Genomic DNA, 27,318 nt, shown 5'->3' on the forward strand with positions numbered 1-27,318 from the left:
TGGCGGCGGGGGGAGGAACCGTCTCTTTGTGAGAATGGCAGAGCACCTTAAAGCTCGCTGCAACACGAACACTCTAGAACTTTTTGCACTCATGGAAAGTTAACTCAGGAAGACAATGCAATGTTATTGAACCACCCCACCCGACCCCATAAGCCGGAACTGGCCCCGTGCAATTGACTTCACGGCGAGGGGAGGAAGGAGGCCTCTGTTTGCGCTCCCCCGCCCCGCATTCCCTCGTCTCCCTTTTCCACCGCCTCTTCGGTGCCTGGGAAAGGAAAAAGGAATTAACAGCACAGAAGCTCCGGGCTCAGCAGAGCAGGAGCGTTGCCCAGCAACCGCCCCTCCCCCTTCCAAACAGCCAAGCAACCGCTGGCGCCGCAGCCACCTCGCGCATGCTCCGTATGGTGGGAAGAGGGAGGGGGCTGCGTGGAGGGAGTGAAGGCTCCGCTTCCCCTTCCGGCTGGTGGTTGGCTTGGTCCACCGGCTCCTGTCAGGATGGGAGCAGCGAGGGAAGAGCTGCGGAGCCTGCTCTTGGCAACAGGTACAAGGGGCAGGGGCGGGGGGTTGGTTTCTCCTGGGCGGGGGCGCAGAGGCAGCTCAGCGGGGGCGAGTGTAGCTGGCGGAGGCAGGAGGAGGAAGAGAAGAAGGGTCGAAAGCTGCCTCGCTGAGGGGGCGGGTGACAGGGGGTGGTCATGGGCGGGGTCGTGGGTGCAGGGAGTGGGTCGGTGGGTGGGTCGCCTTTTTCGGGAGGCGGCGGCTGAGGGAAGTGACGAGGAAATGGCAGCGAGCGTGGGCTGATGCCGCAGGAAGTGGGTTGGAGAGGAAGGAAGGCGACTGCAAGACCGCTCCAGGGCTGCCTCAGAGTCAGTGCCTGGGCAGCTGCTCGGGCCCCAACGCTTCAGGAGGGCCCCAGTGGCTCGACCACTGGCCACCCTGGCGCCGAGGTGCAGTTGGGCCCTGGCGCCATGCATAGAAACCCAACAGCCTCTCCTCGCCCACCCACCCACCAACCCACCGTCCCCAATGGGTGGGTGAGGAGAGGGTGGCAAACAGCAGCAGCTGCCTGTGTGGTTGTGAAAGCCAGTCAGGAAGTGATGGTTACAAAGATGGGCTGCCATTGTCACCCTGCCTTGTTCAGGAGGGCTGGGAAGTTAAGAACATAAGAAGAGTCCTGCTGGATCAGACTAAGGGTCCATCTAGTCCAGCATCCTGTTCACACTGTGGCCAACCAGATATTGACCAGGAGGCCACAAAGCAGGACACGGTGCAACACCACCCTCCCATCCATGTCCCCTAGCAACTGATTCATATAGGTTTGCTGTCTCAGATGCTGGAGGTAGAAAAGTTAAGGAATGTGTGGGTAAGCAAATGGGCAAGAGGAGGCTTTGGCTACCCTTGCTTTTGCTTGTTTGCTCCTTTCCTTCTGTCTGGGCAGTACAGCAGGGGGAATCGGAGCCAACAGGGCTGCCCAGAAAGAATATGCAACCCGGAAAAGTGAGGAGCTTACTCCTTATAGGAACAGTTGTGTTTTTCTCTTGGTTGCACATGCTTTCTTCATGTGTGTGTGTGTGTGTGTGGGGGGGCAATTGAGTTCCCCAGGACTGCTCAGAGAATCATCTGCCTTCGCTTTGCTTCTCTCTCAGACTCCAGTGTCAGCCATCATGGCACTATGAGGAGAGTCATGGCATCATGAGAAGAGCAGAGATGTGCAAGCAGGCAGAGCTGGCTCCTTCACTTGCTCGCTCACTGCTCTACTCTCCCTGTGGATAATAAAGCACAGAAGCTTGGACCCAGTGAATCCTATCCTCCTTACTCTGCCACCTTGAGAGGAAAGTAGAGTAAGCAAATAAGCTGTACAGAACAATCCCAGCTTCGGCTTACTCACTCTGTTCTGGGCAGCGCAGCTGGGCCTAATACTCTTTGCTGTACAAATCAGGAAGAGTGGGTGAATTAGTAAGTACAGCCTCCAGAGAGAAATGATCAGAAGTAGTGATGGCTGCTCCTTTCAATCAAGACTTGCCCCTGCTACTAGGGGTTGGGAAGTGGGCAATTGAAGAGACACAAGCTCCTCCACAGTGCCACACTTTCCATAGTAAGAACATAGTGCAAGCTGTGGTTGCTCCTTTTTCTTGCCTCTCTGACACAGTTCACATGATCTTGGAGGGGGAAATAAACTACAGTGGTTTATTTCTCCCTCTGTGTGTGCCTGTTGCATGCTGAGGGAATTAGCGTAACCCAGCCAGGGTGGCTTGTTATGGGGAACAAGCCATCCAGAAGCCATGTTGATGTTACCCACATGACTTATTTCCCCCCTGATGATTGTGCAAGCCCGGTCCTTATGAGTGATGCCATGTAGCCAGGAGGATTGGTAAAGTGTTGGTTCAAATCACTTGCCTTGCCCCTCTGAGAAGCTCTACCTGCTTGCTTGCCCTGTCTTTCGTACAGCATGTTGGAGGGACAAAAGATTGTAGCTAGTAGGGCCTACAAGAGTCAAGAGCTGCTACCACTGATGGTGTTTGTTTGCTCTCTGTCTCTCTGGTGGTTGTTTGTTGCACAAAATCACCAGTGTTCAATTTCCCCCGGGGTGGGGAGCTGCTGAGCAAGTGAAAGGATAAAATATTTGCTCCTTGCAGAAGCATTCATCTTTGTCTGCTTGCATGCCTGTGGTGTCCCTCTGCTTTAGTCCCAGGGGGCCTAAGTCTTCCTGCTACCACATCCAGAGAGAAAATGCTGGCAAGTGTCAAAGGCAGCAGTAGAATGTGCTGGATAGGATATGAACTAGGATTAGTGGGTATCAGACTGAAATAGATTGATACCCAAACATATTCTCTTTTTCTCTTCTGCCACCTTTTCTCTGGTAGTTGCTGGCCTTATACTTTCTGTAGATGCATCTTTCGTCGAAGATTTGGATGACTCGTAAGTATACAGTGTTTCTCTTTTGAATTATGGGTTTAGAGATTTGCATTTACATATTAGGTGAAGGTGCTTTTTCTTTAGCTTGATTCAATGATGGGTTGCTTGATACATCATGCTCTTCCTGCACATGAGCATGTTGGTGATCACGAATACAGCACACCATTACTGCATGGTAGCACTTTTCTGTACCAGATATGAAATACCTGAGAGAGAGCCTTCTCCCTTACCAACCTGCCTAGTCACTGTCATCCGAGGGTCTGCTCCTGGTGGTCCCACATAGATCCATCCTCCGATTGGAGTCCACCAGGGGAAGAGCCTTCAGCATGGTGGCTCCCCTCCTGTGGAATTCCCTGTCTCTGGAGGTCAGGCAGGTGCCAGCTTTGTACTCCTTTTGGCGCCTCCTGAAAACATCATTATTCCAGGAAGCCTTTCCTTAATGTCCAGCCATTAGTCACTGTATTTGCTTCTTTTAAAATCTTTTTAAAGTGTTTTATTCTGGGGTTTTTTATTCTCATTTTATCTCCAAAATTTTCAATGGGGAGTGGTACGTAAATATTGTTAATAATAATAAGAGTAACTAGTGCATTTAAGAAGAAATAAAAATGTGAGTTTGAGTACATGGCTCCTATTAATAATGTATTGTCTAATATTTCTAGACAATATACACTGTACAAAAATTAAAAACACAGGTCCTGTCTAAAGATTGTTGCATAGTCTCAGAGTATCTTAAGATGCAGTCATTTCTGTTCTTCCGTTTAGTTATTCTTAAAAGCTGTGGCCAGTCCCTCTTTGTATCAATCTCCAAATTCAGTTGAAACAAAGAAAATAGTCCAAAACAAATTCCTACTTATCTTCCTTCTTTGGAAGAAAAAAATCCCCTTATTTGGCTTGTAAGGTTTATTTATTAATTTACAAAATACAATATAAGAGCATCAAAAATCAACAAAGTTTGAGATATTGCAGAAGCACTTGAATGAGATATCTTAAAATTCCAACAGACCTAGCTTGTCAGATATCATTTCAGTTGCAGTTCTATAAAACTAGTGCCGATTTGGCTAGTGCTGAAAATTTATTTATTATTTATTTATTTATTACATTTTTATACCACCCAATAGCTGAAGCTCTCTGGGCGTTTCACAAAAATTAAAACCATGATAAAACAACCAACAGGTTAAAAGCACAAATACAAAATACAGTATAAAAAGCACAATACTAGTGAAAAGGCCCAATACTGATAGCTGTGGCTCATAGAGCAGAATGTCTAATTATTCATTCACACCCATTTCACTGTTGAGCTCAGGTAGTTATTCATGGAAAAACCTGATGCCAAGGGAAGAAGAAGAAAAAGTGTTACTAACATACTCAGCTTGGTATGTACATTGAAGTACCCCAGCTTTAATAAGCCATGAATCTTCAATACTACCTAACAAGCTGTTAGGTAATGTGGTGGATGGTACTCCTTTTCTGTCGCAACATCCCAGTACCACAATAACGCACACTTGAAATGGACTATCGTTTCAACAGAAACCTGCCCACTGGTTTCCAGGGTCTTCGTAAGGCATTTGGTTAAAAGTTTTGATACCTCAAATGTATTTTAGCATTACTGTTAATTGCTGTTTTTTTATAAACTACTTGTTTGTTTATTTGGGTTTTTAAGATTGCTGACTTTGTTCAACGGTTTGAATTCCCTTTCAAGGAAATAGGTTTTTAAATTAAATAAACACGTAATTTTTTATATTATAGTAACTCAGTATCCTAGCTGATTGATCTTATGTTGCTCCTTTATGGATCAGTAGTTTGGCCTAGGTTGGTCCCCTGCTTGATCTAGTCAGGTGTGTTTGTTATTTACACCAGATCAGTTCCTTGATGGTATTGTCCCTGATCGAAGTTTTATTATGGACTGACATGACATTTAAGAGGACCAAATTAAGAGTAAATGGGATCCAATGGCTAGTTAGAGACCTGAAAAGAGACCAATATTCTTTATGATGTGGAAAGGTCCTAAGGGCTGATTAGATGTGATGATGTTTCAACCCTCATAACAGGCTATTTACTTGGGTGCTTTTCTCTTCAGTCAAACTGTGATATTGGCAGTGATCTTGGTTACAAGAAAAGCACTTGGAGAGGGACAGTGAGGATGTGAGAGGCCACTATAAGGCTTGTCTCTTCCAGATTCTGGTTCAGTTTCTGAAACCATCTATATATTTTGAAGCTTCCCTCCAACATATGAAGGTTTTGAGAGAGAGAAATACCTGAACAAATTGGCAAAAATTGTTTTCCAAAGCATGGAATTATTAGACTGGTCTCTTACTTCAGCTCCATATTTAAGCACTTGCCTGGTAGCCACAGGAAACAAGGAGTGCAGGCTGGTGGAGAGAGGATGAGGTGCTCTGTCCCCCGCCTGCGCCAAGCATAGAAACAAAGCAGGCTGCTAAAAGAGGGAAAGCACCATCTTCTATGCCTTACACAGAAATGTAGTGGGCTGCTGAAAGAGGGCTGGAGTTACTCATCCCTCCTCTACTAACACCCACCAAGTTAGTCACATTTTTTAATAGGATAGTAACTGACCTCTGGGGGTCAGGCAGCCTCCAACCTTGTACTCCTTTCGGCGCCTCCTGAAAACATCTTTATTCCAAGAAGCCTTTCTTTAACATGTAGCCTCGGATTTCTGTGTTGTTGTTTTTTGCTTCTTTTTAAATTTTGTTTTAACTGTTTTATTCTGTTTTTATTTTCATTTTTACCTTGTACACCGCTCCGAAATTTTTCAATGGGGAGCGGTATATAAATATTATAAATAAATAAATAAATAAACTTTTGTGGGCTCATCTACAAAGATGTTCTACTCCATCTTTTTTTTTTAACTCCTTTTCCTGCCTTTATTGGATTGGTTACTTGTCAAGGGAAGAAAAAAAATCTTTGGGGAGAGTCTCTTTGTTTTGTCTCTTGAATATATATTATTATGACAATGATTATGAAGGATGAAAATAACGTAAAATTCCATTCAATAGTAAAGTATATGAAAAGCTAGTGCATAGTAAGCCCTGTTTCCAGTTTTTTTATCACTTTGTTAAAATATAGTTCACTTCTATCACAGAAATACCTCTGTCTATAAAGCATATTTCACCAGTTATGCTTCTTTCTTAGGTTTAAAGAGAATCGTAAAGATGACATTTGGCTTGTAGATGTGAGTATGACGTAAAAACTTTATGCAAAATCTTATTATTCCTTATTAGTTTGCTTTTTTAAAAAGACTGCAATTCATTCACATTTATCATAATCTCCTGCAGAAGAAAAAAGAAAATTAAGTTATAAATACGACGCAATTAATTATTCTTATTGAGAGTTTATTTTAATAATACACAGTGGTTTAATATAGGTACTCACTGCTTTGTACCTATTGGAACAGATTTTATATGGTAGAGAAACCTGGCATATTAATGTTAATGCTATTGACAGATGGATAATCCCTCTGTATTAAGATAATGATAATCTAGGAATTATCTTGCTTGCAATTTTGCAAGTATGTTGTCTTGTATGTAAGAACAAATATTGAATAATACCTTATTGCTCTCTGAGAAAGTCACTGGAGGTCACTATCATAAGCAGAATTTTTAAAGAAACTGGCATATAAAATTGTTTGATTTTGAATTTGTTTAATACCTTTTATTGAGTTTTGCGTATTTACAATAAGTGCTCTTTAACAGAATCAGTGTTTATGATTCAGGCATAGATTTGGAGGGCAAAACCCTCATTTTGCAGTAGAAATGTAGTGATAAAAAAGAGCATATAGTGTTGAATAGCACATTTGGTACTGATTTGAAAAATGTGGTAATTTTTCTGTCCAGATCAGTAAGCTCATGTCCAACAACACACAAGTCATCACAGTTTATTTGTTAACTACAAGCAAACAGTGGAAGAGAAAGGTTCAGTAGTTTTGAATGCTGAGAATACATCATACATAGTAGATGAAGAGTTGGGGCATATCCCAACTATCCTCCTATAAAGTTGGTTTCTGAATTAGTTATTGTCACTCAAGGAAGTAATTGTGAATAAGCCTCTGGAACTGCACTGCAGAGCTCTGTAGCTGTTAAAGCAGCAGAACGTTAGCAATGAAATACAAATATGTTTGTATTTTATATAAACAGTCTAAAACGTGTCTCTCTGTGTGGTGGGTTTAAACAAACGTATAATTTGTCTTTGCTGTGGTTAGAGTACAGTTCTGTTTTTCTCATCTTAAAAAACATGATGGAATTTAGGCATAATCAGGGATAAAAAGTCAACAGGACTGTTAAAAAGCACATAGGAAGAACCATGTTGCATCAGATCAAGGGTCTATCCAGTGCAGCACTCTGTTAACACAGGGGCCAACCAGCTGATTGAATTGAACCCGTAGCCAGCCAGCTGTTTGAATAGTTAAGTCTGACGATTTCAAAAATGGCTAGATGTTCTTGTTCCACATTTAGTGGTTTAGGGGGGAAACTGAAGGAAAACATGGTAAACTTTTCACCTTGTTATGTTAAGGTATGTTAAGAAATTAATTTGGCAGGCTAAAAAAAGGAAAAACAAAACCCCAAGACTTGTGCATAGCTGTTTCTAGAAAAACTCACTGAAAGCAATGACTGCAGGTAGTAAATGATCTAGAGTGGAGTCATCTGTTAGCTGTAGGACAAAAAGCTCAAGTACCTTGATCTGGTTTCTGACCATAATTTGGTTCCCGCTTTCCCCGAAACACTTAAGATTTATGCTATTTATTGCATTCTTAAACTGAAATAGGAAAGACGAATTTGCAGAAGCCCAGCGGAGGACATTTTATACGGAGGTTCCAAATGTATGTGTGAACGATTCTCTAAAAACTTCACTGACAGCTTATTTTTGGCTTGTTCTCAGTTTTATGCACCATGGTGTGGCCATTGCAAGAAATTGGAGCCAGTGTGGAATGAAGTTGGTAAAGAAATGGGAAGCATTGGTTCTCCAGTAAAAGTTGGGAAGATGGATGCAACTTCCTATTCCAGTAAGTGCACTGTTAAAGTCTTCTGTTCTGTATTAGAATTTGCATTTTAAAAGTAATAGAAAAGCTATCAAACAATATAAGAAAATTAGCTGTTGGTAGAGATATTGGCACAGTTAAAATTAAGAGCTCAATGAGTGAATGGGCAAGGCCTCTTACTCTGTCACAATAGGAAATACACTGCAAGTGTATGAAGATGAAAAGTTCTTCATCTGACAGCATACTCATAAGGTAGTTCTATGTATTAGCAGCTGTTTTAAATTATAGTATATTTGATGCTTTGCATTATATTTGTTTCCACAGGAATGCCAGTAAAATATTTTGGAACATTTGAATTGTGATAAGGGAAAACGTACCCTTTTAAATTCTTAATTGAACTGCTTTTTTTTAGGTGTTGCCTCAGAGTTTGGAGTTCGAGGCTATCCAACCATTAAGCTGTAAGTTGAATTCTGACTCTTGTGTCTTAAAATGCCAGTGCTTTATAGTGTCACTATTGTCTCCTACCCCAAGCATTCTTTCCTGTTGATGAATTCTGAGTCTCCATTCCCACCTCACTTAAAAGCTAACTGGCACTGTGAGAAGGATCCACTGTTCTTCTGCTTCCCACATACCCTCCCTGTAGTAAAGTTTTTGAAATGTATTGCTACTCTGTGTTGATAAAATGTAAGTGAGCCCTGTGTGGGGTTTTTTCACTTTGGTTATCTGTTGTGCAATGTTCTTCAAATATTCATCCAATATTATTTTATTCAGGTTAAAGGCTGACTTGGCATACAACTATAGAGGACCTAGGACCAAAGATGATATTATTGAGTTTGCAAACAGAGTAGCTGGGTGAGTATTTAATGGGCTAAGTCAAGTGTTGACACTGTTCTGGAAACGTAGGGCAACAAAAGAATGTGGCTAAGTCAGCCCATGGTGTCTATTACAGCCAGGGTGGCTCTGTGTCCTAATTGACAAGAGACCACACTTGGCTGAGGTAGCTCTTATTCTTTTGCTGTAATGTATAAAAATGCGAGAGGTTGTGTGAAGTGTTACTAAATTCACCAAAACAATGTATTTAATCTGCCATAGATATCTGTGAGCCCTTGAACCTGTTTCAGGCAGAAGATTCCGCTTCTCTCATGCCGCCTCCACTTCAGCCTTGCCTTTATGGTTTCCTCCGCCTCACCCTTAGATTGCTCTATTACAAAGTGTTCACATAGCTGGAGCCATTAATTCCCTGGACTTGATGGGGTCTATGATTTGATGTAAGGATTTGTCAGCCAAAGCAGCTTGATTATTAAGTTATTATTATATGTGCCTGTCATTCCAAGGTCAGTCCCTTGTTATACTGTCAGAAAGGAAGGGGAGAGATCTTTGTTTGCTATTGTCATTTACAGTGGTTTTCAGTTAAACCTGTACACAATTAACCAACAATTGTTGATGAATTGCTTGGTAATAACATAACATTTTTCCTAGACTTTCCTTCTGTGGCTTATTCAAACTTATAGCAAGCTGCTTTTGCATGTTGAAAGATTTAAATATAACACCTAGCTACCCAGTATGACTCCTTTTGGGTTTTTAAAGTAAACTATTTAAAAACCAATTTGTGGTGTGTGTGTTTTAAAAAATTGTTTTTTTAACATAACATCAATATCTGGCATTTAACATAACATCAATATTTACAGCTATAAGGTATGTTTGACTAAATTTCCATTAGCACTGGAACAGTTATGTAAAGCAGCTTAATGTGGTGTTTATATAGAACTGTTTAGATGACTGTAGCAGATATTTCTTCAACAAATGCCAATTACTATCATTTCTTAGAAGTCTTCACAAGTTAAAAGTGTAAGTGGAGCTGTGCTGAATCAGACCAAAGGTCTATCTAGACTAGCATTTATTCATACAGAGGCCAAACAGCTGCCTGTAAGAAGCCCACAAGTAGGATATGAGAGCCATAGCACCCTCCTACTTGTGTTCCTCAGCAAGTGCTATCTGGAGGTTTTAACTTCTTTAAAATGCAGCTATCCTAGTAGTAAATATTAGGACAAAATGCATCTAAGTGTATGATGAAATTGCCACTTACCATCCTTAATTAAATCTTTAAATGTTTCTATATTAACTTCATTAATGATGCAACTATAGAACATAGTTGCTGAACTGGTAAGATAGGATAGGGTGATGCAACATGTACTAATGACTGTTAGCAAGCAAGCCTTTTTATTTTATTTTTCTGTTTAAAACATCTTGATGCTCTTTTAAAGCAAAAGTATGCTAATGCTTTTGCTACATTCTGCTATTACTCTTAACTCTTAAGTATTTCTGAAATTATTTCGTAGTGTTGTCATCGGATACGTAAAAGCTCAGCCTTTAATTTTAACTAAAAATTCAATGGATAGTAACGAGTATATGAATTTAGCGCAATTTAGTTTATACGTTTTTTCCTACGTACATGTATCTATATGGGTTGGAAGTTACACTTTGGTTACAAGTTTAGAGTGGACTTGCTGGTGTGTTCAAGTACTAGTTGTGCTGAGTGCTTGTTGGTCCAGCTTAAAAGAAAAGGAAAAAAGACCCAAACGACAGAATAATTTAAAAGTTCAACCTCAGGAAAGGTAGTTAGGGAACTGTTTTGCTTATTATTATTATTTTTATTTATTGACCACATTGATCTGTTTCCCCCCTCAATTCTTCAGACCTGTTATCCGACCCCTCCCTAGCCAGCAGATGTTTGAGCATGTGCAAAAGAGGCATCGTGTACTTTTTCTGTACATTGGTGGGGAATCTCCATTAAAGGTTTGAAACTTCATAAAATTCAAGAGGTCTTTTTTCTTTTGCTCATTACAGAAGTATGTTCTAATAGTTGGCACCTCAGTGCTAACTATTTTTGCCAAGTGCTGTAAGTGTACAGTAGTTTACATTACAGCTTCAAAGTGATTGTTTCAAAAAAGGTTTAGCATAACGAAGGGTATATTTTATAATACTAAGGTGATAAAAGTACTATATATTTTTATTTTCAAAAAGAAAGAAAATAAGGCTCCTGCAAAGTTAACACCTTGGTAAAATATAAAATGGGTTGGCAGAAAGTGATATGAGATATTGGCTTAAAACCCAGTGTTGTGAGACTTGACATGCTCTTTGTCACATCCCCTCAGTAGCTACCCTGTTCTGGAGGGTCCCCCAACTCTCTGGATCAGATTTGGGAGGCCTGTTTGAGGAGCTGCAGGGGTCAGGGAGAATCTGTTTTATCAGTGGTTCCCATTCCCCCAGCAGATAGTCAAGGTTGGATACACTCAAAGCACAATATAAGCTGTAAAATTAGGGGTGGGTGGGGAGGACCAGGAAAAAAGCATGCTGTTATGATTGTCTGGCATGTTTGTAACAATTTGGAGTGGGGGACAGCTGGCAGTGGGGATATGTATTGGTGCAGTGTGATAATATTGAGATACAACCATAAATATGAAGAGCAAAAGATGAAGAAGCAATACAGTAGATTTTTTTGCAAAATAGGCTACAGCAAAGGATGTGTATAGTCTGCCACTTGTCTATGCAGAAGATACATTATTGTATATTTGGAATTGTATAGTCCCCCAGGCAAACCTTGTGGTCACTTTTAATCACCTTCTACACCCTGGAACTCTTCCCTTTAAATGCTGTAGAATAAACATTTAGCAGTGAATATTATGTAAAAATGTCTTAAAGTAGACATATTTATGAAGATTGAGATACTGTTTTAAAATATCTATTTGTATTTCCACAGGAAAAGTACATAGAAGTTGCTTCCGAACTAATTGTTTATACATACTTTTTTTCTGCCTCAGAAGAGATACTACCTGAGGTAAATTTAGGTAAACTGTATTTAAGTGTAACACTGATTCATATTAGAATATTCCACAACTTCCTTCTATGTTGACATTAGTTTACATGAATACAAGTTTACTTTTTCTCCATGACCTCAAAGAGTTGTTTATGTGACACAGGGAGATTTATTCAGCTATGGCTTTGTGAAGCAACCACATCTGACAAGGCAAGGTGTCATTTGACTTTAAAAACCGCTTGCTTCAGTAGCTTTGACACTGCGCTGTTTAAAATTTAACAGTAGAACCCAAACTGGACCCACACTTCAATGAGACTCACATGGTTTGGACCTTTTTTCCCCTTGAAACTCTTTCAAAAGGCTCAAGGGACTAATTTGTTTGTGCACGATAGATACGGAACTGTTGGGATATAGTACTGTCAAGTCCTTGTTGCCCATGAGCAACTGAAAGGGGAAACAGGGATGCCTGGAGGTTATGGGGTGATAAGAGTAGATCAGCCTGCACTACCCCCAAGAACCCCAAATGCCTGATGAGATAGTAGCCATTCTCTTTGCTGGTCTATCCACCTTCATTCTTGTCCTCCTGATAAGTAAATGATACTTCTACCTCCTCCTCATCCAGCCCTGATTGGCCAGACTGTGCTTTCTCTAGATCTCAGCCTCACAGCTCATATTACTAGGTTACAACCATATGGAATCTATTGCAGCAAGATGAGGCTGTGTGCAATCACCCAGGCTAATGCCCAGAGGCCCATGCCTAGCATGGGAATTAAGTCATTGATGCTTGCCCTGAATCTAGGGCTGAACTGGAGAAAACATGTGTTACTAGCTGCTGATATACATGAACATTTATCAACCTTGTATATCTTGTCCCTATGCATGTCCTTGGAAGAGATAGGATAGTAGCCTTATATTGCTGCATTAGAATTTTCACTAATGTTTTATATTATTGTTTATATAAAGACACCCAAATGCTACTTTACAGTTAGATTTGTAAAGCTATGCTATGATGCATTTAAGATTGGTAGATCTCTCCAAGTCTAGGTCATAAACTTCAGTTTGAATATGAACTAAGAGAGGTTTTCTGTACTAGTTATTTGGTGGGGAAGGTGTGGTCGGGAGTGGTGGTTTAAAGCCGAAAATCTGTGTAGCTTCAGGACAGAGCTTTACCAACCCACATCGACTAAGGTCTTAAAAAGAACAGTTTCAAAAGAACTGTTCAAAAGAACAGTTTCAAAAGAACTTTAAAAAACCAAATTCCTAAAAAAATAGATATTTGACAGTCATTATTTGGGTGTCAAATTCACACATGCTGATGGCTGATAAATCAAACAAGTTAAGTTGGAGATAAATTTGATCTTCCAAAATGTCTTGGTCTCATCTGCACGCACAGAATTGAGGTTTTTTTAAAAAAATAAATAAATAGAAAAACCATTTAAGACGATTTTTTAAAAAATAAACATACCCTTACTAATTCAGTTCACTGAATTTCACCAACACGATCGAAATACTCCTTTTAAACATTCTAATCTTAAACATATTTAAACTGGAATTTCACCTATGATATAATACACAATCTTCCGCATTTAACTGACATACTGACTTTTTGTATCTTGGTGTAGCTGATTTATTATAAGAGTGGCATCCTGTAGCTATCCTATGGCTGTGAGCATGGCCACTATGGTGGCAGACTCCTTCTCTTAGTATTAACTAAAAAGGGGGTTCAAGGCAAAGTTGGCAAGAGTGTTCATTGCATTTTTATTTTTTGACAGCAGAGTTTAATCGTTTATATTGTAAATATTTTTAGTGGCTCCAGTATACCTTTAGGGTTTAATATCATAATAGCAGCTATGAGGCTGTTTTAATTTACTCAGGGGATCATTCTACCTCTGTGTTGACTTGGATCTTAAGAGTTTGAAACCCTCAAAATTAGGACAAGGAATTTCAGGCTAGCTGGAGAATAAAACTGCTGGTTTCCAAATCTCTTTTCAACTCTAATTTTAAAAAATACACCTTACTGTTACAACATTATTTCTCCAAACCTGTCAAGAGCACCTTATTAAACTTAGGTGTAGCATAAACACTATGGAGTATCTAATTCCCCACCACCACCAATTAGTTCCATTGCTTAATATACAATCTGCTCCTTTGCTTAGGAAGCTGCCTTATGCCATGTCAGACCATGCTCTATCTAGCCCAGTATTATTGACAGTGAGTGACAGTGCCTCTCAGGGGTTTAGGTTGCATTAAAACAAATCATAAATTAAGAAGTCAAGTCGGCTCGACCAGCCAAAAGCCTATCTAAATACATTTTCTAAAACACCACAGCAGCCAATAAAACTGTCAAGAGACTTTTTTTTGTTTTGTTTTTAAAAAGAAGATTTTTCTTCTTATAGAAAGCCAGGAAGTCAAAATGTATGCAGGCTGTTTGTTTTGCGTGCCATTGAAGTGTTTACGTCATCTTACTTTTTGTCAACATTATGCTTTCAGCATGTGACACTTCCTGAGATGCCTGCTGTTCTGGTCTTCAAAGATGGAACTTATTTTGTGTATGATGGTAAGTTTAAGAGCATATCATGCTTTTTGTCTCAGCTAGCTTGGAACATTTGCCTGCTGGTTGATCAGTGGCAGTTTTGAAGCTTTCCGGGCTGCCACTTTACTAGCCGCTTCCAGCCAACTTCTTCCATTACTGCCTCCCAGTTTTGTTGTCCAACTGATTCAGTATTCAATAGGTACTGGGTATGTTCAGTCCTCATTAAGCTCTTTTTGGTCCACCATCCCCTTGTGTTTTTGTTTAGAGGATGTTTGTGGATAGTGCTGCTTTAGCTACATATGGGTTGACACTATTAGTATATATGATGTTGGGATGAGAAAGCATAAGTTAATATGAAATGCTGATAACATTCCTCTCACTCCCCCCTCCCCCATTTCTTAATGGTTTTTTTTAAAAGAATATGAAGATGGTGATTTGTCATCCTGGATAAATAGAGAGAGATTTCAGGGGTATCTTAACGTAGATGGATTTACACTCTATGAACTTGGAGACACAGGTATGTATTTCTTTCAAACTTCTATCATATATTTAATGACATATTTCTGTATCTAAAGTCATATTCCACGAGGTATTTCTGTATCTAAAGTGAGAGGTGGGGGTGTTTTTGTTTTTAACACATTTTTGGAATTCTTAGAAGGATTGTGTGAACATGTCTTTCCCACTCATACACCCATGCTTCTTTGGACCATGGTGTAATGACACTAAGCACCCACACTGTTACTTAATGCTAAGAACTGATCAGCACATCCGAAAATTAATTTCCCTATGGATATCTTAGATGTTAGGCTAAAACTTTTCCTCCCAGGCACTCTATCTTTACATGGACAGTAAATACCAAGAATGAAATTTCCCCCTACCTGTATGTTACTATTCCAGGATAACTGTACAGTATGCTTTTATTGAACATATAGGTCAGCCTATGTTGGTCACCAAAATATGATAGCCTTATATGCAAATAAGGCATCTTAAGAAGAAGGCTAATCATGGTGGGATTTCCTTATTTGAAAACTCTTACCTTCATCCAAATGATCTTCCTTCAGAGGTCTTATGTGGCTGGAATTCATTTTTGTTTGAGAAAGTGTTTACTGAATTACTAAAAAAGTGTTTTACTGAATTTGGTTCTTTGTTTTTTTCTAGGAAAATTAGTGGCTATTGCAATTATTGATGATAAAAATCTTTCTGCTGAACATACAAGGTATGCTGGTGGGTTATTCTGTATGTTAAAACATGACTCATCATTTAAAAGTTAAACCTCTTGAATTTAATACTATTAAGATCTTTAGATACTGATGAGAAAGACGACCCAGATAAAAATGAATCAGACTTCCTCAGATCTTAGGAACAAAGTAAATAGGGCTTTGATCCTAAGCATAATTACTAGGAAATAAGTATCTTGAGCTCACTTACTATCTGTAGGATCAGGCTGTCAGTCAGAGTTGTGGAGCTTCTTCAGTATTGAAAACCACAAAAATTTGAGTGAGAGTATCAGAGTTAACTTCTATGTTGTTTTTTCTCTAAGTTATATAACTAATGTGGCGTGTGTGTATATGTTTCTGTGGACATGGGGTTGAATGTAATGGGTTGATTATGCCCCCACTGATTCTTTCCCACCCTGCTAATTCACTTTTGCAAGTGGTGTGTCCCACTGATTGCATTGCACAATTGGGACCCATTGCTTACCCAAGAGAGACTAGCACTTCCTAGGGAAAGCTCCCAAATGAACGGAAGTACTTGTTCCTGGAAGAAGGCAGTTCAGCAGAGCTTCTTTATGGAAGAGCTAAATTGCCTTTCCACAAATGGTGGGGGCCGCTTGCGCAATGCAGTCGGTGGAACAGAACTACTATTGGTTAATGTGTCATTCTGCTGATGGTGGTATTGTTGTTACGATGCAAAAATGTGAAAAATCTGAGCCATTGTCTGAAAATTCTTAATACATGGATTTAGAAATACAAAGAATTGGACAAATAAGATGTGATGCTTTTTTCTTTCTTTTTTTGCATTGCTCCTAGAATCATTAATAGTTCTATGATAGTGATTTTGTTTTTGTTTTGTTCAGTGCTAGAAACCTGTTCTTGGGCTTTTTAAATATAATTAATTAATTGTTTAATTCTATGCTTGCTCCCAGAAGGAGTGAACGAATCTGACTCGGTTTCAATGTGTGCTGTAACTTGGATTTTTTATTTGCTTTGTGTATAGGAGAAATGTTTGTCCAGTTCAGTGAAAAACATTTATACAGTAGGTAATGGCAGGAAACTGAGTAAATGATAGATTTCTTGTAAAACAGGAGCCCAAAGGACAGTCCAAATGCAAAGGCCAGACTATAGCTTTGCCTTCATTAGCAGGCTTCATCCTTATGCACTATACTACATTTGTGTGCTTGGGGCCATTATGTTTCATTCCTAAGGGATTACTATTTAGATGCTGAACTCCTGTGAAATCTTTCTTTTACAGATTGAGGTCTATTGTTCAGGATGTTGCTAAAAATTATAGAGACCACTTCCATAGGTACGTATACATATTTTACAATGTATTATTTTTAGTGTTCGTAACTGTATGTCCTACTTGAGTGTTAAGTAAATATTTTGAATTCTGGTAGTTTTGATTGTGACACTTGTATAAAGAATCCTTTTGTGATCTCTGGGTAATGCATCTTTGGTTGAAAAGCTCTTTAAGTCTGGAAGAGAAATGGAAGAAACAGTGCAGTGCATTCCTGTGTATGCCTACTTAGAAGTAGGGCTTACTTCCAGGTAGCAGGTATAGGAATAGTGTGTAAATCTTTTGGCATTCTCTACACTTTCACAGTGTGTGTATAGACGTACACACAGACACAATATTTTCATTGTCTTTCCACATAATGATATCCACGGTGAGTAATAAATATGGTAAGATGAAAAATAAAACAGTTGATAGTATATAAAACAGGTGAAAAATATATCCTTAAACCCGACTGTTAAAAACAAAGGAGATGAAAAGGGTCAGTGTTCACATGTCATTGGAAGACCACTAGAGAAGGGGCTAATTCAGCCTCCCTAGGAAAGAAGTTTCAGAGCATCGGCCCAGCTGCTGAAAAGAAATTTTCCAAACACACTTCAGACATTGACCAGACAGAAAAAAAGGCCTCTGCTGATCTTGAAGACCTGTGTAAATTTGTATCAGAAAAGGTGGCCCTTTGGATAATCTGGTCTCAAGCCATTTAGGGCTTCATAGGTCAAAACCAGCACTTTGAGTTGTGCCCAGAAATGGGCTGCTTGTCACTGAAGCTCTTGTTGCAAAGAAGTGACATATTCAGTATGAACAGCTTGTCTTCAGCATTCTGAACCTGCAGCATTCTCAGCTGAAGTTTCCAAACACAGATCTTATTGTGAAGTAACTAAGCTCACCTTGACAAGTTTTTACAGCTGCAGGGATGGAAGCAGTAGGCATATTAGCACCAGCTGTGTAAAAACACTTCTGGCCACCACTAAGTCCAGGACTTCGAGATTAAAGGTTGAATCCAGGAGCACCCCTAAATTGAATACCTCCGTTTTCAAGGGGAGGGCAATGCCGTCTAAGACAGGTTGAATCCCTGTTCCCTTATCTGCCATTCTACTGACAAGGAGCACCTCTGTCTTGGCTGGATTAAATTATGTGCCCGTATCTAAGGTGTTACTGACACAGGAACCGCTGTAAGTCCCGTTACAGACTGGCGGTTCAGAATAGCAATCAGTTATGGAATTGCTGTTTCATAATATTTGTATTTTCCCATGCAGACAAATTTAGGCTGCAAAGTGGGAGTAAGCCTCATTGAAATCAGTGGGACTTGCTTTTGAGTAGACATGCATAGGATTGTGATGTTAGTGCTTTTTAAATATTGCCCAAATTTAAAAGATCCTTTTGTGATCAAACAATCCAAAACAAAATGGAGATCATCTTATGAACCAACTCCCACACTTGATAGAGCTTGTTGTCTTTTGTTCCAGTTGTGGAATATGCTTTGCCTTGCCTTACCACCATAAATTAATTTTATGTTCCCAGATGTTTCTGACCATAGTAATGTATGCCCAAGGGTGATCTATCCCTCTGCATCTCCCCCCCCCCCCCGCACCCTGTCCCTAATTGTCTTATGTTCTGACTGTGCCCATAGGGTCACATATTTTTTCTTTGACTCTACCTCCAATATGAAGAATGGATAGAAAATGGTCTGAGGAGTAGATGTTCCAAGGAGCTATAGACATGAAAAAACTATGGTAGATTTGGTTTAATTGCATTTCCAATACCTAGTCAGATTGGTTAACCACTATGGCCCCGTTCAGACAACATGCTTAAACCATGCTGCTTAACCACAAAATGCATTAACCTTAATGCTTTCTATTAGCCATTTTGTGGTTAAGCAGCATGTGGCTCCAATGATGAGCTGTTTGAAAATACAACTGTTAGATCATGGAGGCCAAGATCATTTTCTTTGTTTTAACTTTTGGGAACATGAACAGACTGGCAAATCCATGGTTGCAGTAACTAATAAAGGTTTGTCTGGCACTGCCCTTCTCAGAACAGTTCTTTTGTCCAGAGGGACCTGAGTGCAGGAGACAGCGAAGCTCTAGTACAATGTTGCCACCCATGGGTTTCATATAACTAAGGCAGCTCCTGAGGTTGCTGTAAATGATCTGTGAGGCGAATGACTAAAGGTTTAGAAATAGAAACAGCTTAAACATATTCTCTTATCTAAGACATTGTATCTCAGCACTAAAGTTTTCTGCCTGGACAATATAAATTCATGTGTACGTTAGCACAATTTTATGTACTTTATTTTCAGTTTTCAGTTTCTAATTCTGTTCTTTCTGGTAATGTGCTAACGCTGCCACGCTAGCAGCTTACATTCCCAAAGCACACAGGTGATTTTATCCTCAACTGAGCTCTGATACCAATGGTGACTGGGAGGAAAAACACTTTAGGACTGGTGGGCAGGGCTTGCCTGAAGGGTATATGGCAAGTAAAGGGTTGGTTCATCACTCCTCATGTTTTAGTTTAAAGGTTTGACTTCCCACCACCTTGCCACATATTTTACCTTTAGATAAATGGATTTACCATTGTCGTTAAGTTTGCGTTTAATTGGGATTTCTGCATTTATCACCCACACACTTTCAAACATACCTTCATACCCATATGAGCTAGAAACATGGAGGAGGGAAGAAGGACAGATAAAATATTCCAAAAGCTGAATTCTGCATCCAGTGCAACAATCTGTATCCTTCTGTACATATATATTTCTGTTAGTTGTCGGGCAGGGTCACTTACTTATAAGTTCCACATATGGCTATATCATTAGAAATCGTTTATTATAGGCATCAGCTATTGAATCGCATAGGTTAAGGAACTAATATAAAAGTAAACAGCAGTGTCACGTATCAACTTATTAACACTTTAATGATCACTCCCTCTAATAGATACTTTGGGTGGTGAGTGACAACGGGGTTAAAAGCCAAAATGGGACCACAGAAAAGAGGTACCGGCATGCTCGGGAGAACCCCAAGATTTACAGAAACTCTTTTTTAAAAAAAAAAAAAAAAAAAAGTCTAATAGATCAATTCCTTCCTTGGAGCAATTCCTGCTCCAAGATCCCAATGGAGGTTAAGCATGCTAAATAGGAATGTTGAGTGTTGGTTGGAAAAGGAAAAGGAGCACATGTTAGATGTGATGACAAAATTCAACATTTTCTTACAGGTCCTACATCTTCCCTAAATATCAAAGTCCTTCAGTTTGTTAATCTATGCAACCTTTAATTAGACATATGGGTTTTGTGAAATGTATGTTCAGATTCCAAGCTCAGCATAAATATGTTAGCTAGGGTGTATTGATTTTATTTATTTACAGTATTTATATACTGTTCCCAATTCAGGAATTTCAGAGCGGTGTACAACTTGAATGAAAGAATAAAAACAGAATGAATACACAATTAAAAATACATTTTTAAAAGAAACTAAACTGCAATAAAACTGTGGCTGGTCATTAGGGGGGAAGTCCAGTTCTTTGCAACCATCATTGTCCTTCAGTCGTGGCCATCAGTAACAGAAACAAGGGTGAGATGATTTTCCAGTTCCCTGTGCCATTGAGAATCTGCTTCTGAGGACTGGGGGACCTTTTGGAACTGCATGAGTGGGGGAAATAGGCAAAAACAGCCCCCTACCCTTTAGTTAGTGGAGGCCGCTGCTACATCAAAAAGTCTTCTTGATCTAACAAAGGCTGTGCTAATGAAAGGAGAGGAGACTCCTTCCCTTTGTGCAAGGTCAGCCTTGGATGCAACTCATTATTTATTTTAAGTTTAATTGACAGTTTTGTGTATTCCGTGTCAACAGGAATTTCCAGTTTGGCCATATGGATGGAAATGAGTACATTAATAGTTTACTAATGGAGTAAGTACACAATTTTGGGGGGATTTCATGCTATTAATTAATGACATGTGTAGTATAATTTCTGTTACTCTTATCTGCTGTAAGCAGGTTTGCAAGAAGATATAGAAAGGTAGTGTATAATCTGGTAAATAAAATAAAACTCAAGTTAGTCTTGCACAGTGTATGTTGATGTGTACTGTATGGTGACTGTGTTCATAAGAAGGGCTTTGTTTTCCCCTATGAGATTGTAACCCTAAGATTGTAACCTCTTGAAACTGGTCATTTGAATTGACAGTTCCAAAGTTATGACCTTTTCCTAGATTTATAATTTGTGCATTTTGGTGATTGTTTCATTTTCAAATATTTTGTATAAGGCCGTTCAACATTGAATGAAATATGAACACTATAAACTACAAAAAATAACGCTTAAAAGTTTATATATCATTTCCCCACTAGATGGCAGTATTGTATAGCCAATGGAGTACAGAGAGCTATAAATATGAACTGAAAATGAAGCTGACACACATTTTGTACTGTAAAATATAAGAATTGTACAATCATATCGGTATCTCATTAGGGGGTTGTTTTACGTGCTTGATGGAACTTGAATTCTTCTGCTGTAATACTGTCATGCATACTTTTGTGGACTAGGAGAGGCTCTCAAATCTTGGAGAGGAACCAGAAATGTGTTGAATTTTGAATTCCTTCAGTGGAAGAATATCCCTCTCTTTCCTTCTCCTTTACTAGTCACTCTAATTAAGGGACTTTTCAATGTCATCTATACGCTTCTATCCAGTTCTGGTCTTTGTTGTTCCTGTAGGCAATAGAAAGGCAAGATTAGCTCTCCGTGTCTTGGTGTATCTACGAAACCACAATAGCATAAAGAAAGCTGGCCACATGCTTCCTGGCATGTGGCTTGTGCGACATGTTACCAGATAGTTGAATCACATAATTTATTGACCACTATTTATTTTATCTGGATTTAATTGTAGTACCTCTAGTTTTTCATCTTCGTCAACCACTGGGTAAGTATTTAGACCGCAAGACCTGTATCAGATGCAAGATAATAAAGCCGGGAATCAATGCATAAAACACATAATTTCACCTAGCAGACCACTATGCATGTTGAATAGGAAGGAGTATTAGGCAGAACTCTTTAGGACTCATCATAATCCTTAGTTATGAGCACATGACCATCACCGTCTTAATTGATCTTTCTACAAGAAATGAACCATTTTATCAGTACCATAAATAGGTTGCCATGCATTCAAGTTCTACTAGGCGCTAATATGATCAAGTTGTTGTGTTTTCTTCCTCCTAATCCTTCTTGCAAATATATAATTCCTGGGCTCATCATTAATGAACTGCATGCTGATAAAACCTTTTTCTAAAAATCTGAATTGTTTGATTTTTACTGTTCCAGTGATGTGAAAATTCCCAGTATTGTTGTACTGAATACATCCAATCAACAGTATTTCCTACCTCATAAACCTATTGAGAGCATTGAAGATATGGTCCAGTTCATTAATGAGATCTTGGAAGGCACTGCAGAAGTAAGTCTTTCTCTGTATTGAAAATGTCTTAACAGTATTTTGAATTGTTCAAAGATGGTTAAACAATTCATTAGCTGCATTTGCGGTATCTTGCTTGAAGATGCCTTCAACTTCTTGAAAAGTAAAAAAGAGTCTGGAGAGCATTGCTAACAACTCAGTGTTCAGTTTGTATCTATAGGGTAGTTAACTGTAATACATTGAACCATAGGGAGATTTCTGTACTGAGAGGATGGAAGAGTTGGGAAGAGTGAAGAAAATGAGCAGGAGAAACTGTGCCAAGAATGATACTTGGGCAAATGGCAACCAGTTGTACATTTGATAGTTGCATCATAGTACTATCGATTAATGTATTTTGTAAAATGACAGTCCCTGAAAAAGCAAACACAATGAAAAGAATTGTAGCCATACATCACATTAGGCAAAATAATTTTGCAATTGGGGTTGGGATGTGTTTCTTGGGAAGCAATGAACACACATACCTCTGACAATGTTGAAAACATAAATGAATTATTATTATTATTATTATTACTACTACTACATTTCTATACCACCCCATAGCTCAACCTCTCTGGGCGGTTTACTTAAGATTAAAACATTAAAAACGATATACCAAATTTAATACCATAAAAACCTACCACACCACAGACAGTATACACAAGAGCATACATCTAAAATTAACTATAAGCTTTCAGCTGAACCTAAAAACACATCTGGATTGGTTAGGCTCATGACATCTTGCTGAATGACTGGGAAAAGAGAAAAGTCTTGACCTGGTGCCAAAAAGGTAGCAATGTTGGTGCCAGGTAGACCTTGTTGGGAAGCTCATTCCATAATTGGGGAGGCACCACAGAGAAGGCCCTCTCCCTTGTTGCCATATTTTGAGCCTCCTTCGGAGTAGGCAACCGGAGGAGGACCTTAGATGTGGATCTCCCGATCATCAGAAGGTAATTTCTCCAGTGGGAAAAGATGATGGTTACGTCATCAATTACTGGTGAGGCAACATTGTGAATGAAAGCTGAAGTGTAAATGAAAAGTGCTGCTGATGGCTTTTACCTTTCAAATTTCAGGCACAGGGTGGAGATGGAATTCTTCAACGAATCAAGAGAATAATTTATGATGCCAAGTCTACTATAGGAGTAAGTAAATTCCCATTAAACTTAAAATAAGTACTAAGCATCCAAATGAACCCATTGAGTTTTCATTTGCTCTTGTGATTCTAGTGTGGTATCTGCCTTTTCAATTAGTTGGCTATAATGTACCTTTCTTTTGAAACACATTTCTCAAGATACAGAATGTGAGACAGGAATTATTTGGATAGTCTCTGAATTTATCATTGGATGCTGCTGATGGCCTACTAGAAACACAAATGGCTGCCATAGCAAGAGTTAGTAGTTTTCCACACGCACATTGAATCTGTTTTGGGGACAAAGGCTACAGAGCTGCTCCCATAACTACTTGAGTGGATTTGCCCTAAGATTAAAAAAATATGATGGTTTTAGTAATTTATTCTTTTCAGATCCAAAAGGATCAGAACAAGTTATACAGTAGGGTATTTGTAAAGACTCCCAGTCCAACACTTTAGCCACTACACCACACTGGCTTTCTCTGTGCCATGCAGTGCTAACTGTGCCCCATCCTCAACATACTAAGGATTTTCCATTAGCCAGAATTGAAGCTGCCTGCTGCTGCTGTCCTAGTGGTGGGGAGAGTTAGGGCAGCAGAAGGAACTACAGTGTAAGCGTATTGCAAAGGAGAGAGATAGAGATTTCCCTGGCTTTTGTGGTTGTATATGGGTGCCATAAAAGCTTTGCATGACATTCCATTCTCAATACCTTTCTCTCACTTCCACATGTGAGATTTTAAACTTTTTAGTGAAGCAATTTGACTCAATTCAAAATAAGTTAACATATAAATAGGATTTAGCAGTATAGGCCTTAACTAAATGATCAGAGTTTTGTAATATAATTGAAATATGAAATAGTAAACATGGGTTTGTAGAATACTCTAAATGTTGTGAAAGTATTACTGATGGTTAATTATTTCTCAACAGTCGGTTTTCAAGAGTTCCCCCCTTCTGGGCTGCTTTTTGTTTGGTCTACCGCTGGGTGTCATCAGCATCATGTGTTATGGGATTTGCACTGCTGACACTGAGGGAGGGTCAGATGAAGCAGAGGCATCTAAGAAGGATACAACAGGCAGGGAACTGACTGATGAAGGCACTGAAGAAGAACCAGAGGAGGAAAACAATGATAGCCCTATAGAACTTCCAGATGGAGAGCAAGAACAGAAATCTACAGTGGAAAAGAAAAAAGACTAAATTGCTTTATTAAAAAGGTTTTTTTCGTAGAATTTCCAAATAGAGACTTATTTATTGAATCGGTTATTTACCTGTGACCTTCAGAAATGAGAACCTTTTTGTTTGATTTACATGCATGCATTCAAATTGCTTGGCCGTGAAGAGGAACGGGTAGAAACATGGATTTTGAAGTCTCAATCTACCTTTTTCCTGCTGAAACGAAATCAAATTAATGGTTCATTTTACATGGATGCACAGTGCTGTTGGATGAAACAATGTTTCTCTCTCTCTCTCTCTCTCTCTCTCTCTCTCTCTTTCTCTCTCTCTTCTGTCTATTGATACCTGTGTTTAAAATTGGTTTTAACAGTGTGGCCAAAATAAATAAGGCTCTTCTCTCTTTAACAATAAATAAGAAAGCAGGGCTGTTCTCAGCCTGGAGTAAAATCTGTAAATATTACTGAGCTTTAGAAACACTTAATGGGAACCACATCTTTGGGATGTTATATAAATGTATTTTTATTTTCGTTACTATAGTTTTCGAGAAGCAATACTTTTTTACATTTTGGTTTTTGAAGAAAAAATGGTAAATTATCTCTTATGGAAGTGACATGGCATCACTAAAGACAAGTATTGCAGTCCACCTAGAATTACTTTTTAATACAAGTTTAGTTCTTTTAAAAGTAATTCTTGTTTACTTGATATATACTTTTGGAGTCCATTGAATACTGCATATTGATCTAATATCTGCATTACTAAAGATTCACTTCTGTATTTAATGTACAGAGGATATTTCTCCCAAATCGTAACTACTTGACAAATTTGAGTGTTCCATTTGTTTATGGCAACATTAGTAGGATGATGTGTGTGTATGGGTGTATTACACAATTTATGACAAACCTTCCTTTAATATGCCAAAATATTTTTCAAGTGGGTTAAATAATATTGCTATAACTTTGGTTTCTACAAGTGGAAAATACTTATTTGAGCAAATATTTTATGGGCTTGTTAAACATTGACACCTGCGTTTGATATCCCTGTTGATTACATGTTGATTGGGAAGGGCAAGTTAATTATCTGTAGCACTGTGGGCATTTATAGAAAAGGGGCTATACGCTAGTGTAATCCATTTTCATTAACTGTTTAATCATATAAGTCATCTCTAATACTGCCCCATGACATTGAAAGAGACTAAGCTCTCTCCAGAGTTGAGATCTCAAGGGATAAATGCTAAGATGATGTTTGGAGTATTGATACCATGGTGATTACCATAGCAACCAAGCCTATGTTGCTCATTTTCAGGACTAAGGCTATGTCACATTCAGTTTGAAAATGGAAAAATAAAAGATTCTAAGCCTTTGGTCATGGTACAACAGTTAAGTATAATATTATATATATATAGAAATTTTAAGCTTGAATAAAAGAAAAGGTTAAGGAATCAAAACTAAGGTTATTTTCTGCTATTCCTATTTAACAAATATTTCTTTCTCTGTAGAGAGAAATCTTTCTCTGTAGAGAGAAAGCAACTTTCTAAATAGTCCAAGAAAACTACATCTTACACAATTATATTAAATGGAAGAAAATGATGCTGACACCAACATTACTATTTTGAAAATGCATAGTGTTTTACAAATAGATATCTTCCTCTTTGAATAAAAAGTGAATATTGCTTTTCAAAGTAGGATACTATGAATAATCTGAAGAGTCTAGAATTTTTGCTGGCAATTGCTCTATCCAAAGAATAAACTACTGTATTTCATGTATCTATTAGAATATTTCTGTGAACTACACATGAAATACTGTAGCTTGAAGTAAGTTTTGTTCTGTTTTTGTTTGAATTTAATGCAGGTTATGAATATTGAGAGGTTATATTATAAGTTGTATTTTGTTTCCAGAGTGAGATGCTAGACTTGGCTTTCAACAAACCAGAGGTCTTTTGAAGTAGCTCCAAAACTGTTGCTGAAAACTCCAAAGCATAAAATCAGCATATTCTGCCTCAAATCTGGATTCTTGTGAAGGGATGGCAGGGTCCCTCTGACTACACTGGACTACCGAGTCATTTTTGTTTTACATTATTATTATTATTATTAGTCGTTTTAAAGAATGTTAGTGAAAGAAATTGGAATTCAACCCATTTCACATGTCTTTTTTTAATTATCTTTGTTCCTTTAGCTACAAATAGGATCAACATGCTGCAGTTTTACTAGTGCTGGGTCTGAGTATGTGCTTTCCAAAAGAACAGATGCAGCTAGCATCTATTTCCATCATAATACGTTAAATAGATTTTGGGTAGTTCAGATGGTGATGAAAATAGGTATATGTTTACCATTCCTCTTATTAAATGTCAAACTCCCTGATGTTCACCAAACTGAAAAGTACTGCAAATTCATTCCAACTTCCTAACAGTGCATTTAAATCAGAATGAAAAGTTTGTGGTATTAAACAAAATGACTATTTTTGATCATGTAAAGAGCTTCACACAGAATGGTATCTATTTTAACTTGAATTGGAAGTGCTGTAATAACTTAAACTTTATTTTACCCTGTTGAATTTATCCATTGTAAATGTGTGTTTTTCTACAATAATAAAACATTTAAAATATGGGTTTTCACTCCTTAGTGCTGCATTTCCATGAGGTTTGAAATCTTATTTAGAGATTTAAATGCATAAGAATACTCAATTTGGAACAGACCAGAGATCCATCTAGTGCAACATCCAACTTCCCATAGGAACCTACCAAATGCCTTTGGGAAGCCCACAAGCATGATGTACGGGCAATAGCCCACCCCTGCTGCTGCTCTCCAGCAATTGACAAGTTTTCTCTCATCCT

General features: G+C 38.7%; 1 protein-coding gene across 1 annotated transcript; it reads left to right on the plus strand.

Moving 5' to 3' along the window:
• The first annotated feature begins 469 nt into the window (after positions 1-469).
• On the plus strand, positions 470-27,089 carry TMX3 (thioredoxin related transmembrane protein 3). The gene is made up of 16 exons (XM_063130510.1): positions 470-541; positions 2,862-2,916; positions 6,061-6,100; positions 7,804-7,927; positions 8,316-8,361; positions 8,675-8,755; positions 10,600-10,699; positions 11,664-11,741; positions 14,211-14,277; positions 14,672-14,770; positions 15,412-15,469; positions 16,726-16,779; positions 20,607-20,663; positions 22,066-22,195; positions 23,263-23,331; positions 24,246-27,089. The coding sequence occupies exons 1-16, from the start codon at positions 496-498 to the stop codon at positions 24,510-24,512; spliced, it is 1,371 nt and encodes a 456-aa protein (XP_062986580.1). The 5' UTR covers positions 470-495; the 3' UTR covers positions 24,513-27,089.
• Positions 27,090-27,318: the final 229 nt, after the last annotated feature.

This window comes from Elgaria multicarinata, chromosome 7, assembly GCF_023053635.1.
Source record: "Elgaria multicarinata webbii isolate HBS135686 ecotype San Diego chromosome 7, rElgMul1.1.pri, whole genome shotgun sequence".
Lineage (NCBI taxonomy): Eukaryota > Metazoa > Chordata > Lepidosauria > Squamata > Anguidae > Elgaria > Elgaria multicarinata.

Coding starts and splice junctions, on each gene's coding strand:
- TMX3 (XM_063130510.1), top strand. CDS start 496: ATGGGAGCAGCGAGGGAAGAGCTGCGGAGCCTGCTCTTGGCAACAG. Junction 542..2,861: donor GAGCCTGCTCTTGGCAACAG/GTACAAGGGGCA, acceptor TTTCTCTGGTAG/TTGCTGGCCTTATACTTTCT. Junction 2,917..6,060: donor GTCGAAGATTTGGATGACTC/GTAAGTATACAG, acceptor CTTCTTTCTTAG/GTTTAAAGAGAATCGTAAAG.